Consider the following 17,137-nt stretch of genomic DNA (forward strand, 5'->3'; position numbering starts at 1 on the left):
GCGGAAAAATAGGGAGACACAGGATAAAATCCAGTCTTGAAATAATATTGCAGAAGGAAACTGTTGTTTGTGAATTATATGGATACAAAAACAATGACTATGTAGAATATATATGTCAAATACAATGAAAATAAAAAAGATCTATTGTATGGAAACCTATTCAGTGAGTGCTACTTCCATTCTGCCCTTTAAAATAAATAGGGTATTCATGTAACTAAATAGTATTGTAATTTATTTACACAGAAGGACTAAATTAAAACTGTGGAAGTATTCTGGTGTTTCCTAACCTCTGTGCACAGTACTCCTCAATTTCAACGTTCTTTTTAGTCCAGTGCGTACCTAGGTGGAGGCTTTTGGCATATGTGAAGGCCTGTACATAGGTTCAGTTCTTACTGTTTACTTGTGTGGTTGTAGGTTTTTTTCAGACATGATAAGCAGGCTGCCTAAGAGCAAGAATAGAAATGTGAAAGTTCTCATAAGATTTTGACTTTGAAAGTTAGAGTACTTGTGTTTCCTGTAGGTTTTAGCTGAGAATGTTGGCAATCTTGACCTTCATTTATTAAGAAAAACCCAACAACCCTAAGTAGTTTTATTTTCACAAAATATTCTTAGTTCTAAGGCTCTCCAGAGTATACTCAAAAGTAATGTTTATATGTTAATGAAATAAAATTTTAGGTACTGTTGCCAATGGATGAAATCATAAATTGTTCATGAGTTTTAAAAAATTCCATCTTTTGTTGGGGGAGTGTTGAGGTGAGCAGCAGCATTTAGTCTTTCTGATAGCAGATTTTGGAAGTGGCTAGGGAGGGATGCATACCACAGCCTCTACCTGTCACAGGTTTTAGCTGCTGTATTTCTACAGCAGAAGGAACTAGTGTCCTCTGAATACAGGCCTTACTGCAGAAAAGCAATAAATCATATGCATGCAAGGCCTGTCCAGTGTCCACCTCCTGCTGCACCTCATCCATGGAAGAAGATAGCCAAGACAGGCACAACAGAACAGTTAAGCCTACTCCTGGCCTTTCTTCAGCTTTCTTGCTCCATTTCTGACGTGTGACCAGCCATGTGACAGGCAACACATGTTAAAGGACTGCAAACTGTTGGGAAAGATGGCACCCAGAAGTCATTTTATGTCATCTACTAAGCACTTTATCTTCTGTGCAGCTCTGTCCATTAGGAAAGTCCATTAAGATTCTGTGTGCTGGGTGTGTCAGCCCAGTGAACAGGACATGAGAGGGTGGTTGTTTCTAAGTTGAAGGCTTAATTTTGGTTTGGGAGAAAGTAGTTTGGCATTTCTGTACAGGGAAGTTGACTGAATAGTTGTTGTAGAATAGCTTCTGAAGTTACCATTCTTAATAGTATAATTCTTCCACAATAATATAGTTCCTCTAGAGGAGGAACTAGTGTGGGATATTTATAATGGAGTTGTTTTCTCTGTGGTAGCTGCTGCAGGTAATTTCCCTTTGTTCCCTGGGTGCTCTCAGCTTCCCTCATTCCAAGAGTAAGCAAGTCCCATGTACCTTCACATTCTCAGGCAGTCACTTTACATGCACTGTGCAAAGACAATAGGCAAAGCGGTGCTCTAGTAGAGCAGCAGTTCACTTAGAGTTCAGGTTGGCATTTGCTCATTGCTTAAAAGATGATTGTTCTAAACTCTAAAATCCCAAGTGCTTGACATTTATTATGCTGAGGCAGAACTCGGGTAGGTCTGACTTGTCTTAAATGTGGATTTATTCGAACAGAGAGTTCTTAAGATACAAGTGTTTGTCTCTGTTGCTAATTGCTCACTGTCTGTTTTAGGATGTGCTAATACAGTGCAGAGGTGGTTGGGTATTGAAGCAACGCAGGGATCAGCTTTCCCAGACTGATTTCTTGGAGGTGTACTCAGCGTAATAGCTGAGGTATCATAATGCTCATTGGTACTGAGAACTTTTCCAAGTGTGGATTTTGAAAAATAAGGTGACTAGAACTCTGCAAAATTATTAACTTTGCAAAAAAAAGGTGGATCTTGTGCAAAGGAAGAAGTCTGTGCAGCTCCTCAACTAATGCAGGATTTTCTTTGAGGAAATGTTTAATTCTTACCACAGTGATGTGAATACAGAAAGAAAAATAAAGGAAGGAAGGTTGGTATCTTCATCTATGGTGGCATAGCAGGGATTGGAAATAAAAAGATTTGAAGCCTGAAGCAGTCATATACAGTACTAAGAACTACCATACTTGGTCTGTGGTGCAGGCCCACAAGCAGTTGAGTGTGGAAATGAGAATACCCATTGTGGTGAATGGTGCAGTTCACACTTTTATTCTCTGGTCGTGTTTTCTGGCAGGTTCTCATTCAGCTGTGAACATATCACTGAGATGGATTGCCTCTGCGTGTTGCTGAATGACCCAAATAGTAGATAGCAGAAGTAGAATAAGGAAAGAGAGAATGGGACAGGAGGGAGAGGAGGAGAAAGGGAGCTCAAAACATTTAGGGTCAAAGCAATCTCTACAAGGAAAATGATGAAGAACAGAAGAGGAGTACTCGCAATGCTAAAAGAATGAAAGAACATGAGTTGTGCAGAGGAGAAAGTTTCCTACCTCAAAATGAGATGACCCCACAATCCAGGATAACCCCCCAAGGACTGTTGCCTCTGATTCCAATTTAGTGCTGTAATATTTCTGTCAGTTAAATACTATTGTGCCATATTTTACTGGTCTTTAATTTATGGATCCGATAAGAAATTCTAGCCCTTCTTCGAGCTGACTTGAACAAAGAGGTGGGAAAATGGGGACAATGACATTATTAGGAAACAGCCAAAGCCTTCTGTGGAAATGGTAATCGCTGCCTGGAAGCCAGATGCAGAGGACATGGGTACAGAAGAGGCTATGAAGTTATTACAATTTTAGAATAACTCAGTTATTCAGATAGCGAGGTATTGGCAAATTCTCACCCGTAGGGAGTATATTTCTGAACTTACACTCTGCCATGGTGTTAAGGCGATGCCTTAAAGAAATAACTCTGCCTTCTTCCATGTGAAAGGGCAACCCCTTTTTGCAGTATCTGTGCTGTCAGATTGTTCTGAGGCAAGAACCTCTTGTGAAGTTTTTCTCCATCACCACATGTATGCTATTGGTCCCCTCTTAAACATTTTCTCCCAGCTATAGTGACAGTGATCTGCTGGAACCATAGTGTAGCATTTTATTAATGCTCACTTGGTCTGCACTTGTTACTTTCCGGAGACAGTAAATTTACAAAAGTCAACATGTTACTATTGTTATCATTGATCCTTTGTTTATATTATGGTGGATGGGGTGTCACTAATGAAACAGAGTGTTCTGAACAGTTTCGCTTCAGAAGAGCTGTTACATTCAAGACTGTAGGAGAAAAGGGACATACACTCTCAAGGCTGAAATAAGAGATGCCCTCTGTATCTGGACCTTTTTATGAAAAGTTCTGATTTAATCTCACCACAGGCAAATTTTTGTTTTAAGCTGTAAAAACTTAAATTGTAAACATAGGTAAAACTGTATATTTTTTTTGCCATTCCCTGCACTAACACATTAGGTGGGCCTGATTCGTAAGATAATTGTTCCCAGTCCTAGTCTGTAATCTCATCCCTTAATGTACTTCATGCATGGAGATCTTGACATACTCTTTGTTTTCTGTCATTTGGTTTCCTTCCCAAGGTGTTTCACAGCATGTAGTTGCTTGAGCTCACAGTGGTCAGAAAGGAAGTTTTGATGATTGACTAGACCTTGTTCTTAGATGTTTCAATCCTGTAGAACTGGTGGATGTGGGTTGGTAAGGAGCTTCTGTGGATTTTAGTTCTCCAGTGGTGGTCAGTAGATCACTTGCTTTTTTGGACTTCTAGAGCTCTCCAGATGAACTTCTGCCACCGGGGTTTTGTGAACCTCAATTAATGGCTGTGCACAAGTGTTCCTGTTTCTATAGCTGACTGACTCCTCAGCCTAAAACTAAAGGAGGTCAAGATTGCTATTCCAGCCAACTCTTCTTTCTCCCCTTGTTTCTTCCTCACATGTCATTAGGTGTTTTTTGGTTCATAATAGGAAGCTACGAGTGTTCTCTTGGGATTAGTTGTACCCGGGTAGGGTTGCAGGTATCATGGAACAAAGTCTGAAGTGTGGCAAGGCCAGGTATTTCATCAGGGCCCATATCCTGAGCAGTACTTGTTTTTGTTGATAGCTAAGACTGCTTTCAGCAAAAGAACTCTGTGAACTCACGTGCCTCCATTTCAGTGACAGTAAGGAGTCATAAAGGTGAAAATGACTTGGCTAGTGATCTTCTGACCCAGGTAGCTTTTGCTTCTGCCTAACATGGTTAAAGGGTGGACACCACCACCTTCACGGCGACTGTTAAAATGCCTGTTTGGTGTAAGAATGTGCTGTGTGACAGAGACAGTTTCCATGTGTCACCTTGTAGCAAACTTCAGGACAGGTTCTTTTGTTTAATAATGTCCCTTTTTCTGAGATTCAGTGCTGCTCTGGGATGAAATGGGTTTACATTTCTACCAAAGAACAATGGACTATTAGAAAGTTTCTTATTGATACATTGTTTATCTGTGTTGATATCACAGGTTGTGTATTACCTCCAAGCAAAAAAGTAAATGCTTGTTACTCACATAAATTGAACCTTGGGGGGAAAATAAAAGTTGAATGTATAATACATTTGTCAAACTGTCTTTCTGAGAGGAACTTTGTGTTTCTGTAGTCCAGTCACCTTGTTATAAATGATGAAACTCTCTTTTCTGGAGTGTTGCTGTTGAATTAACTGGGTTGGTCCATCTGACCTTCCTCAGTCTGGAAGACCTGGAAAGCTACAGACTCATTGTCCTGCTAATGGACCCAGGAGAGAAGGGTGTGCTAGGGTCAAAAGTTTAAAGCTGAAGTTAAACATCAGTATTAGGACTGATCTTTTGTGGGATAATTATACTTCTGATACTTTCCTCCTATTCTTTTTTTAAAGTGTGTGTACAGCATTGTTCAGTTTATCCTCAGATTTGTTGTGAACTTGTGAGTGTCAGAAGATGCTATGAAATCAAGCTGTAAACGAGAACTCCATGCTACCAGAATTTTTGTGTGTGTATGTGAGTTTTCTGTTTTTTTCAGGGACATGTGCAAGTGCAGAATTTTTTAAAAATTTTATTTTTATTAAGTTACCTAATTTGCTAGATATGTAGTGTGGTATTGGGAAACTGTGGTCTGGGGTAAAAAAAAATATGCAAGAAATAAAACCTCAAAGTAATTTGCTCTACAACTTAGAATTAATGGTATTTTTTTGACTTTCTGATTTAAATAATTTTTTACTTTGACCTCAGTCACTTGATGTTGCTGAGGTTTTTTTTTTCAGGTTAAGCAGAGAATCAGGAGAAATTAAAAGAGCAGAAAGTAAATATACCAAATAATGTCTTACTTATGTTTACCTGTTCTTAGAGGAGTGTTAAGTATATCTTGAAAAGTAAATGTATACTAAATTTACCAGGTTGTATAGATGGAAGGTTAACTCCGATTCTCTAGTGAGTGACAGGAGCTGTGAGATCTTTGACAGAGATCAGCTGATGCATTAGAATCTTTGTGGATATTTCCCCCCTGTATTTAAATGTGAATTTGTGAATTTCATAATGTATAATGCTAGATGTAAAAAAGGAAGGTGACAACGTGCAGTTGCCCAGTTCAAGGTGTACATAAGATGTTACTTGGAATGAAAACAGAAAAAGAAAGATGCAAGTATTTGAAAAAGTTTGTGCTTAAATATTTAACTAATACTTTCAGTGTATCTTTAAATATTGAAGGACAGTTGTACTTGCAGAGCTTACTAGGATCTGTATTTGTGATAGAAATCACCAAATAGTTTTTAATGGACATTTTACAGAAGAATTAGAGTAATTTTCTGTGCAATGTTAAGTTCATAATGGCTTTAGGTCATCTGATATTTTATCATAAGAGGCATCATAAAACACATTAAGAAGGAGGTTTTATGTATCATAGTTAATTTAATGAAGGGTGTTTTTTTTGGGGGGGTGTGTTTGTTGGGGTGGTTTTTTTGGTGTTTGGTTTTTGGTTTTACTAAAATGTTTGAAAATTGAATGAATCATTGTGAAAGTCTCCTTCTCTGGAGACATTCAGAACCTGCCTACACTTGATCTGGTGCAGCCTGTTCTAGGTGACCCTGCTTTAGGGGGTTGGGACTAGATGATCTCCAGAGGTCCCTTCCAACCCCTACTGTTCTGTCAGTCTGTGAAAACCTGTGGGTGCTTGCGGGCAACCAGTTCATTTTCTGGAGCAGTTTGTTCTGTTGAGTCTTTCAGTAGTACTGAATCGTAACACTGGAGAAAAATACCAAGTCTGTCAGTTGTACAGTGTGGCTGTACAATTTTACTTCACCCCTTTCGAAGTAATAGTGATTATACTGTACACAGGCTTTCTTATTTATAGCTGTTCGAATGTTATTTTGACTTTTTTCTTGAATATATTTTTCTAAAATTATCCTAATGTGAAATGGTCTTTGATTTCATACCATGCAGTTTTTCTACTGCCCTTCTAGCTGCTGAGGCAATTTTCAGTATTTTATTTTTTCCTGAGAACAGGTGGCAAACTGAACAGCTATTTTTAAGAAAGTTAAATTGATGGGTGGTGTTCCTCTACTGCTTCTTGCAGGGTTTTGATTCTAAAGGAAACGGGGATTTCCCCTGCTTGTTAAAGTGCTTGATTATTTCACACCTTGCTTCTAAATTTAATCTTTACCAATAATTGTGCTTCTAGATTTCAGCTTCTGATTCCACATGTATTCCTTCAGTGGTAATGTTGGCTTCAGTGTGTTTGTGCCTGGCTGCTTGTCCCATCCTGCTCTGTCTCTTACATTGTGCCAACATGGCATCATCCATTTAGAGAATTTCCCCCCTCTGGCATAGTCAGCAAAAGGGTGGGTGATAAATGTGGAACATGCTAAACTTCCATTAGCAAACAAAGAAAAACAAATAGTGCTTTAGTTTGTCCTGCACAATTAAGAGGACAGTGAAGATACAAATAAGACTCTGAAGCAATTAAATGCCATCTGATGGATGTCTGAAACTAGAGTTGAGAAGTGCGGGATCTGTCTCAGTTAGAGTCAGGTTCTGGGCCGGTGGTATTTGGTGTTTTCCAGGATGCTGCAGATCCTAGTACTTTGGCCATACAGTTTGCCATTCTCCTGCAACTTGGCACCAAGCTTGTCTCTTGCTTTGCGGTAGCTTCTCACAGTCTGATTTCATCTTCCCAAGAAGATTTAGTTCAGCTTACGGTGGTTGGTACCTGTAGCTAGATGAAACTCGGCAGTAGGAGCCAGGAAGCTGAGCTGAAGTAGAACCCGCATTGGAAGAAGGGTGGAAGATAAGAACACAGGCTAGTGAGGTAAGGAATTTGTAGTGAAGATGAGCTCCTGAGGCTGGGCACTGGCTTTTCTTTTGGTACAGTCAGTCCAGAAAGTTGCTATGAGCAACCTTGAAAGGCAGAACTTGGGGTGTTTTTCTGGCTTTCATGGAATCCATACAGCAAATTCATATCTTTGACAATAACCCCTGCCAAATTCTGATTGAGTTCTGACACACAGGGGAAGATGCTAGAAAAGGATTGTTTAAAAAAGAAATAGGAGTAAACAATCAATGAATAATTTGTCACAATGAATGGGAAGAAGCACTTCAGGTAGGGAATCTTTACACGAGTGTGACTTCTGCATGTAAAAACTGTTGTGCAGGTTGAAATGGTGAAACTATTAACATTCAGAAGCTCTAAGCTAGGAGATGGAGGCTAACTGAGGTAAATATTTCCATGCCATTAACTATGTTAAAAACTCACATTGTCTTTGCAGGAGGAGAGACTTCAGCATGCAAACCTTCATCTGTTCGGCTTGCACCATCGTTTTCATTCCATGCTGCTGGCCTTCAGATGGCTGGACAGATGTCCCATTCGCATCAGCAGTACAGTGATCGTCGGCAGCAGAACATAAACGACCAACAGGTTTCTGCCTTATCGTATGCTGACCAGATTCACCAACCTCTAACATTAACAAACCAGGTAAGTGAGAACAAAAAAAAGTTATTTTAGATGTAGTAATTCCTTCTCTAAATATATTATACACCCATAAATTCTGGGAGCAAGAATCTGTTTCTGTGTTTTGGTTTGGGTTTTTTTTGAGGAGCTTTTTGTTTTCTTTTTTGTTCGGAGTTGTGATCTTTTTAAACTTGAATTTTTTTACTAATTAACTCCTGACTCGTCAGGGATGGGTAGATGAATATGTGTCTGGAAGTTGTTTTTAAACATCTGGTGCATATCTGTAGTAATTAATGTACTTGGTGCAGGCCGATGAGGCATGCTCTACTTCGAGAGAATGGAGAGTGTTGCTGCTACCAGGTCCAGGTCTATTAATGTGTTCAAGATGGCTTTGGTAGAAAAATCAACGGTACTGTCAAGAGATGCTCTGTAGGAAGGCACTTACGCAGAGAGAAGGAAGGATTAAAAAGGGCGAGAATGGTCAAAATAAGTGCCGGGATATTTACTACTAGGATTTGGAGATCTCTAATGACTAGGGCTCTGTGAAGGAGTCGCATCTCTAATGACTAGGGCAAAGTGAATGGAGCTGGCAAAAGATGTTTTTACTTTTGTGAGAGCCACTCGGTGGGAAAAGTATATCTGTTCATGTATAATAGCATTTAGCTTGAGAAATCTGCAAAGGTATTTTACATGACTTTAACTTTTTTTTTTAAAGGTCCCTCAAAATCTCCACAATGGTGCTAGTGAATCAGTCTGCCAGTTGAGAAAAGTTGTCGTGTTTGTCTTTCAATGTGCTTATCTAAGCATTACAATTTGGTGTCACATTTGTGAGCTTTAGTGTACATTAATGCTTAGTTGTTCATGTTTTCAAACCAAAAAGCAAAATCAAGGAACTTTAACGCATGTCACCATCCATTGCTGTTTGTGGTCACAGTGGCTTTAAAATGGTAGCTGGAAAATAGAAAGCTAAAGAAAGTTTTGGAGAATAGCCAAGAACTGTTGACCAAAGAACGTAGACTGCTAAGATGAGGATGAAATGTAGAGAAAAAGCTGTGGTTGGTTCTGGGAAGTTCTCCATATGAAGAAATGGTAAAATCGGCTGCCCTGATAATAACAATCAAAGCTGTCTTTGCACCACTAACACTGTTTCCAGAATCGGTGTTTTTATTTTTCCACTTCGGTCTTGTTTTTTGTGCATTGTAGCTTCTGTCTTCCTATTTACTGTAATTGAGTTGTTGAAGTCTTTGTAGTCCTCTGCCTGAGCAGCTCAGAATTGTTACTCATATGTCCTGTGAGAGCTGCATTCAAAACACTTGACTTCGATGGTGAGCAACATTTGAAGTCTTCTTGCCCTTCATGACTCTTCCACGTTCTCTCCCATCAAGAAGTCCCACAGAGCTCTCACCATACTTGAGGTCGATACCGAGTTTCTGTAGGGGCCTCTGTTTGGGAGTCTCAATGACTTTTGGCCTTCACCTCTGGTTAATCTATTCTGTGAAACCAAATCCAGCCAATGTTTTTATGCTGGTGAGTGAGATGATCTGCTTTAGACCTTCTATCTGTGCAAAAAACCCAACCTGAATATTCTTGTTCTTTCTCTTCAGTAGCCCTTTGGTCAGCTCTAGTTCATCTTGGTTAGAGCATAACTCTTCTATCTTATAAAGCCATGACCCTCTGTCATTGAAGGCTTTGTACTGTCCTTCACTTACCCCTTGCTGTGGACTACCATCTTGCCTTTTGCTCCGTGTGTAATCTGCAAACCAGCTAGTTTTTCTTGCCTGAATGATACATACATCTTACAGATTCTTCCTTTAGGACATTTCTGCAGGAATCCTTTCTATTCAAGGTACTGCCTTGGATATACTGCAACTTGTTTCTCTCTGTCCTTGATAAAAGCAGCTCTGTCCTCTGTATGTCAATGCTGAAAAACTCTTGCATTTTCTGAACCATCCTTGTGTGGCTTTTTCGTTCCTCTGCTGGAATCCCACCAGTAGCTCTTTCTGTTATACCCTTGTCTGTTACTAAAGCTTGTAGCACCAGACTAACCGTGTAGTGATGGCAAACTCTCTTCAGTCGCATAACGTGACATACTTGTATGTTTTCAAGTACATACCCTTAAGATGAGCGTGTTTTTAACTTGGGCAGCAGAAAGGATAGGCTGAGCCTCAGTTGTAGAAGCCTCAGTAGATCGATCTAACGGCCATTAGAAAATAGGAGGAAGAAAAAGGTGACTTTTGGCAGATGCAGGAAGTGCAGTTCTTGAAGGTTAGATCCCCTTAACGCAGTGCCTCCCATCCAGTCAAGCAGAGGAGAAGTTAGGTCCCTGAGCTTTAGTTTCCCAGTGTTTCCTAAGGCATCAGCAGCCTAAAAAAGCCGGTCAGCTTTGTTGCTGCCGGTTTCGGCAGCCTCAGAGTAGGTGCAAATGTCCGACAGTAGATTAACAGCGAGCTGCCAGCCCCCAGTGCTCCTTTCCCTTGATTCAGTAGCTATGTGGGGTCAAGAAAGCGGGATCTCCCAGGGGTGCTTGTGCCGAGCCTGGCAGGCAAAATCCTTTCCCGAGCTCCAGCCCCCATCTGCTGGCCAGAGCCTCTCACTGCATCCGCGGCATCGCTGCACGGCAAACTGCCTGGTGCTGGGAAGGTCTGCGCTCTCCCCTCCCAAGTCCTACGTCGTTTCAATAAACTCCCTTCTCTTCAGTAATTTACGGAGCAGCTTGACGTATTTTCGAGTGAATCTTTCAGTGAGGGAATCTAGAATGCAAGGCTTTCAGAAGTTACTTTCGGGCTTGCTGCCTTTGCTGAACTTTGTAAACAGAGTATTTGGTTCAGCCAAAACTGACTCTTGAACACAAAATGCAGGATGAAATCTCAGCTTTTGGGATGTTGATGTTTTATAGGAATAACAGATAGCAAGTAGTTCCTCTCTGAAAGTAAGTTTCTTAAGGCTGCAGCAAGGTGCATAAGGATACTGCTCATCAGTTGCTAAGAGTAGCTATGAAGTTTTGGCATATAGAACAGCAGCATTTTCTGTAAACTATGTCATTTTGATAAATAGCAAAGATGATCTGCATTACTATCTTTTGTCCAAGTTATTTTTGTGTATTTCTTTTTACTGACTCCTTTTTTTGAGGAGTCAGTAAATTGTCTTGTTCAAGTTCCTGTAATGTTTTTCATTTATAAGCAAATAGTGGTGAAGCTAGGCCTAGAATGTTAATTTATTGGTTTTATTCCTCTTCCTTCCTGCTTGTTTTCTGATTTGTAATGGCTTGCAGACCATATTCTGGTGTGTCATGAATGATTTGCCATTGTGTATTAAAGATTAGGAAGCAGAAATGACAATTTTTATTAAAGTTATATAAATGATGTGTGTTTATATTATACGTTATCCTTAAAATATTTACTTAATTGTCTCTTGCACCTATTTCTTTATGGCTGTGATGGCCAAAACTTACTCATCTCATCATTGGCAAGGAACAAACAACAGGAAGATACTTCAAAGCCAACCAAATTGCTTTGTTTTTCTGTTATTTATGAGGTTTTAAATTACAGTTAAAAACTTCCAGCTCTGTCCATTTTTATTTATTTCTTCAGTAGTTAGGCTTAAGGCTTTTGTTTCCCAAAACCTGCTGGGTTGAAAGTTTTACTTTAAATCTGTGCTTTACCAAGTCCTGCTCTTGGTTGTGTGGTCTTACCTCTCTGATGAGTGACAGAGCCAGCTTTGAGGAAGAAGTACGGGTGTGTGGCCTAGAGTGAGTAGAAATGATGAGATCTGTGGGACCTTTCTCCTTTGTCAGTAACAAACAATAATAATTCTTTGTGCAGTTTCAACTGGATGTATCTTGAGAGTTCAACATAGCCTGATGTGAATATAAGATAAGAGCTTAAAGGTTTTCACAACCAGAAACAAGTGTTTCTTTTGTGCTGTGCTAATGTTTATCTTCATCATGAATACTCAGATTGCTGGAAACTTTTTTCAGTGAAGTACAAAAGATTGGAAAGTTGATTTACCCGATAACTTGAAGTGAGATTTCTGGGCAGATTTTTGGTAACAAATTCCAGTGGTTTAGGTTTCACAAAGCACCTGGAATTCAAAGCTCAGGCTGACTGCTAAACATCTTTATACCTAGAGATCACTTACATCCTGCAAAATCCCAGGTTTAACTGACCAGATGTTGGCCGGAGATTTTATTGATTGCAGTTAGATCATTGCAGAGCTAATGTGTTCTAGCAGGCAGCAGCAAATCCTTAGTTTGGTTATTTCAGCTACCACACCAGTAACACCATTATTAGTGATGGTCAGACTTGACCAGACTGTTGTGAATGTGAGCATGCAATTTGTTTCAGCAACAGCATTTCTCTCTCTTTCCATCTATCTCAGACATGTTTTTGGAAAAACTGGCTTATGCTGTGGCGGCAAGGATTTCAGAGTGAGGTTTTCATTCCCTCTTGCTTTCTAACCCTGTTGGGCTAAATCAGGCAGGATAAAATCTTGGCAGATGACCCTTCTTTCCTTGCTGGTTTTATTTGTTTGTTTAACTTTAAACTTACCTGGTTCTTACTACTACTTTTATTTAGCAACTTCATTTACGTGGGGAAGGAAACCAGAATAGGAGGGAAATACTCACAGAACACAAGCCAACGATTAGAGCACTTGGACTGAAATTCTGTCCCTACCTGCACACAGTTCTGGCACTGGGTGCAGCCACTTTGAAGAACAGTCTGGGGTTTCTCTTGTTCTGTTCTCTGGCACATGCACTTTTTTCCTGTTTGCTCATTTTTCTAAAAATCTGAAGTTTGCTACATATTATGAAGTGTTACTGTGGCCTGTGGTTATAGCAATTAAACATGTTCTGTTCACCCTCTGGGTGCACCGTCTATTGTGTGGCTGCCCACCACAATGTGGCGTTAGCGTTGGCTTCCCAGCCTCTGTTACTGTGACGCAAGGAGGGATTGAATAGCAAGTGGCCTGCGAGACGGGACGGGCCCGTTCGGTTCTTTAATGTGGAGCCTATTAAATAAGGCATTACAATTTCAATTCTTGCTCAAAGTTACCCTTGTAATATAAAATCATCATCACTCCTTTTGTAAAATGGAACATGTGTTATACCCTTGCAAAATTTATATTTTTTTCCTTTTTTTTAACTGAGTGTGTATGATGGTAGATCTTTCTCTTTAAAAAGATCTGGGTTAAAGCATTCCATTAACAAAATGTATATACCTGCTCAGAACTTTCTGTAATCAAAATAAAATGCATTTAAGAAGGAACAGTGCCATCTGTTTTTAAATTAACAAAGCATATGTCCAAAGCAAGAGAAATGTTGTCTGTTCCTTCATTCATTAAACCTCAGACATTATTATGCTGGTTAAATGATCACACCTGAGGTAAAAGTCCTAGTTTCCTTAAAACAGGGTTTATCTCAAATGTTTTGAGTACATGCAAGTGGGGCTTTTGGTTGCCCTTTATGGTTTTTATTTGATTCTTCTTTCTTTAGCCTAGTTACAGGTTGCTTCTCAGCACTAAGACCTGTGTGTTTGGTTAATAGGTAGCAAGATCAAATTTCAGTTCCTTACTTGTCATTTTCAGCATGGTACCACCCCAGGTAGTTGTACTCTTTCCATTGTGGCCTAAGTATGGACCAGTCAGAAAGTGATGGGTTTATACTGACATACATAACTGCAATCAACATAGTTTCTTGTCTCCCAGTCTTGAAATACAAGCATAGCTTTTGATTTGTGTTCTATCTTTAGGAAGATCTGAGGTTGCAGTGTTGCTGTCTGGCCACCAGATAGAGACTGAAGCTTGTGCAATACTATTTTTCTCCCCGCCCCCCCCAAAGTGTTCCTTGAAGAGGGAAATCAGTATTACACACACATACCCCAGTGATAACAAATTTGGGAGCATTCTTGTATGAAATGGCTAATGACCACTTTGTTCTTAGTTTTACATCATTCAGTCTTCAAATGGATCTTGGAAAAAGAAGAGAATGGTACAAATTTTGCAACAAGGAGGGGGAGGGAGGGGAAGGAGAGAGGGAGTAGAGTGGAGGAAGAACCTCCCCCTCCCAAACTTTATGAATCCAGAATAGCAAAACAGTACCTGTTTAAAAAGTTCATATGGGTCAAAGTGTGTCCTCAGAAATGTGTGATTGTATAAAGGCACAATTAAAAGCACTATTTTCATGGTACTGCAAGCAACATAGGGATAGCCTGCAGAATTTTAATTGTTTATTATTAGAAGAGAACAACAAGTTTAGATTTTTTTGTTTGTTTGTTACCAGCCTTCTTATTTCAGAGTATTAGAAGTTTTTTTTTTTAAGTAAACAAACAAATCTGACAATAATTAGAAAGTAAGCATGAGTACTTGTCCTACAAATCACTTTCCAAATTAGAGGAATCTTATGTTTGAATAACTGATCTGAAATACGGAGTTCTTCCATGCTGAGACTTTTCCCTCAAAATATGTAACCTTTGTAACGGATGCCCCGTGCTGGTCATATCGGCCTAGGACAGGGACTGGTCCCTGCCAGTGTTTGTGTGGTGCAGCATGGTTCCCACGTCCCAGTAATCTCTTCAAATCAGATTAAGAAATGTAAAGAAAATACTTGCACGTGAAAAGCCTGTAACAGTGACATTGAGGATTAGGACAAGATGCTGGTTAGTTGTGTAACAGTGCTGTGGGAGAGAACCAAAAGAGATGATATTTAGGTGTGATTTGTTTCATGGTTCACATTTGTTTGGCAGATGAAAGGAAGAAACAAAGATGTTTTGTAAATGTGAAATAGTTTGTTTGGGAAACTTTAAAGCCATTTTCCCAGATGTTTACAAAGTGGTCATGCTTGTGATAAAGAAGAAGGAGGAATTAATTTTGTACATGTGCGTAAGGGAAATGGATGGTAGTGGGCATATCCAGAAGTGAATTGACTGGAACAAACACTTTAAGGCATGACTTAGGTTAGAATTCCCTGAAGGAAGTCTTAACTGTATCACATCATCCCTGAGAAACATTCCCTGATCAGAAAGACCACAAGTCAGCAGTCTTGCAGGGGTGTGAAACTGTTAGGATGGGCGTATTGAGAGTGGTGTGCATCAAAGCTTTGAATTGCTGTTCCTCAGGAGCCTCCAGCTCCACTGAGTTCTCTAGTAGTAATAGGTGAATGGTTGGACTGGATGATCTTTTAGGTCTTTTCCAACCTTGATAATTCTGTGATTCTGTGATTCTGTACCTGTTGTGAGTCCCAGCCTCAGGCAGATGTGGTAGGCTTACTGAAAGCATCTTGCCTTTTCCCTCTCTCTTTAGCACTCTAACTTGTGCTCTGTCTTGCTCTCCTGCTCATGCTGTCTTCCCCCCACTGCACCCCGTGCATTCTGCACATCCATGGGAGGAGAGCGTGATCTTAGCTTTCTGGTATGGTTGCTTGGGCACCTGAGTTCAGATGAAATTTCTGAAGCATAAACTCTCTTTATCACTTCTGTTTGTGAGAACTTTCTTTGGGTTGCTTCAGTGTGTGTTTGTTTTTTTTTTTAAATTGGTCATTGAGCAAAAAAGAGCTATTTGCACAGCCACCAATGTAAGTATTAAGTAATAGCATAAAAGAGAAGCAGTTAGGCTTTTCCAGTTTGTTTAATAGTTCAGAAATACTGATATAAAAATTGGTTTCATTATTTTTGTTGACAGCTTATGCTCTTTCCTCAGCTCTGCAGGAGGCTCCGTATCAATTTAGCTGTAATAGGAGGCGGCAGATGAGATTAAGCACTTGGAAGTGAAGAGAGTTATGAGTGTAAGCATATTTGATGCCATGAGATGAGAGTTGTAAGGCTGAGTATGGTGCTGCTCCATCACCTCACCCTCTTAATAATGAGTAAGGAAGCAGAAGAAGCTTTAACATAGATAAAACAAGCTTTTCTCCAGTAGAATTGCTTAAACTTGCCCTGTGGTTTTCTGTCATTGGGAAGAGGGGACAGAGGCATGCTAGGGGGACAGTCGCGCTAACCTCGCCATTCTGTCTCCTAGCTCCCCATCTGATGCTCTCACTGGGTGAGCAGAGGAGATGCCAGAGCTTGTCCTGTTAAGCAGGTGTCTGCTGAGCAGGTAGTCAGCTTTAGCCAGATGAAATAGTTTGTGACTTATCTTTTTTTTCTGCCTTATTTTTAATGGGGGAACTGCTCGCCGCCAGCTTGCTTATCGGAACTTTTATCTTCTCCGATTGCAAGCAAATCTTGAGGAGGAGGAATACAAGGTGATAGGTAGATCCTTAATTTACATGGCATAGGTACATATATAATTACATGACACATAAGTCGTTTCTTCTAAATTTAGTCAATTTTAGGAGACCCGAAGGAGGAACATACCTTTTCAGGCATGTTGTTTTAAAACTTTAGAAGTAGGTGTGGTGTTCATATGCATGCTCTGGATTTCTTCAGATTTTCTTTAGGATTTAATTTAGGTCTCGATATTGCAAAACGTGGTTGACCTGAGGTCTTTTTGTTTGGAATTTATAAATACAGTTTAAACGTGGTAAATTGTCATAGTTCTCCAGTAGTTATTACTGGAAAGTTCCATTTGTGATTTTAATGCAGCTGTGCATTAAATACAGTTGACAGTTCAGGTACCAGTCATGAGGTAGTGGAGTGGCACCAGCAAGAATCTCAGTTGTCAAAGGAGCTGTATTTTTAACTGAGGGAAGAAACTGTTGATTGGGATTAAGCCCGTTGTTCATAAGGGGAGGAGCGTTAGGAATGTTGGGACTTACTGCTATTTTGAAAAAATAAATATCTTAAAATGTTATTTAACTGAATGGTTAATTTCAATAGTTGCATTCATTTTTCTTTTAATGCAACTTTAAAAAAATGCAATGAAATAACTTATTTCTATGAGGACTATCACTGTTTGGTGTAGTAATTACGTCATTAAAGTCCTAGCTTCTTTTTCTGAGTTGTGGTATGTTCGTATTACAGAGGCGGATGCCCCAAACTTTCCGTGATCCAGCCACTGCTCCATTGAGGAAACTCTCCGTAGATTTGATCAAAACATACAAGCATATTAATGAGGTAAGGGCTTCAGATATCTTTTTTATCCTGGAAGTTGTATTATAAAGAAATATTGAACTTTTCTG

General features: G+C 39.7%; 1 protein-coding gene across 3 annotated transcripts in view; it reads left to right on the forward strand.

Moving 5' to 3' along the window:
* DYRK1A (dual specificity tyrosine phosphorylation regulated kinase 1A) overlaps nt 1-17,137 on the forward strand; it is an 80,964-nt gene that overhangs the window by 54,914 nt on the left and 8,913 nt on the right. Inside the window, exons 3-4 of one of the 3 annotated variants that reach the window (XM_084270322.1) lie at nt 7,844-8,049; nt 16,944-17,072. In XM_084270322.1, the coding sequence (XP_084126448.1) occupies nt 7,844-8,049; nt 16,944-17,072 (335 nt within the window). Of the gene's footprint in view, nt 1-7,729; nt 8,050-16,943; nt 17,073-17,137 lie in introns of those variants that run through there. The other 2 variants (XM_084270320.1, XM_084270321.1) reach the window with 2 other exon arrangements.

The sequence above is a fragment of the Gallinula chloropus genome, assembly GCF_964237585.1.
Source record: "Gallinula chloropus genome assembly, chromosome: 1".
NCBI classification, from domain to species: domain Eukaryota; kingdom Metazoa; phylum Chordata; class Aves; order Gruiformes; family Rallidae; genus Gallinula; species Gallinula chloropus.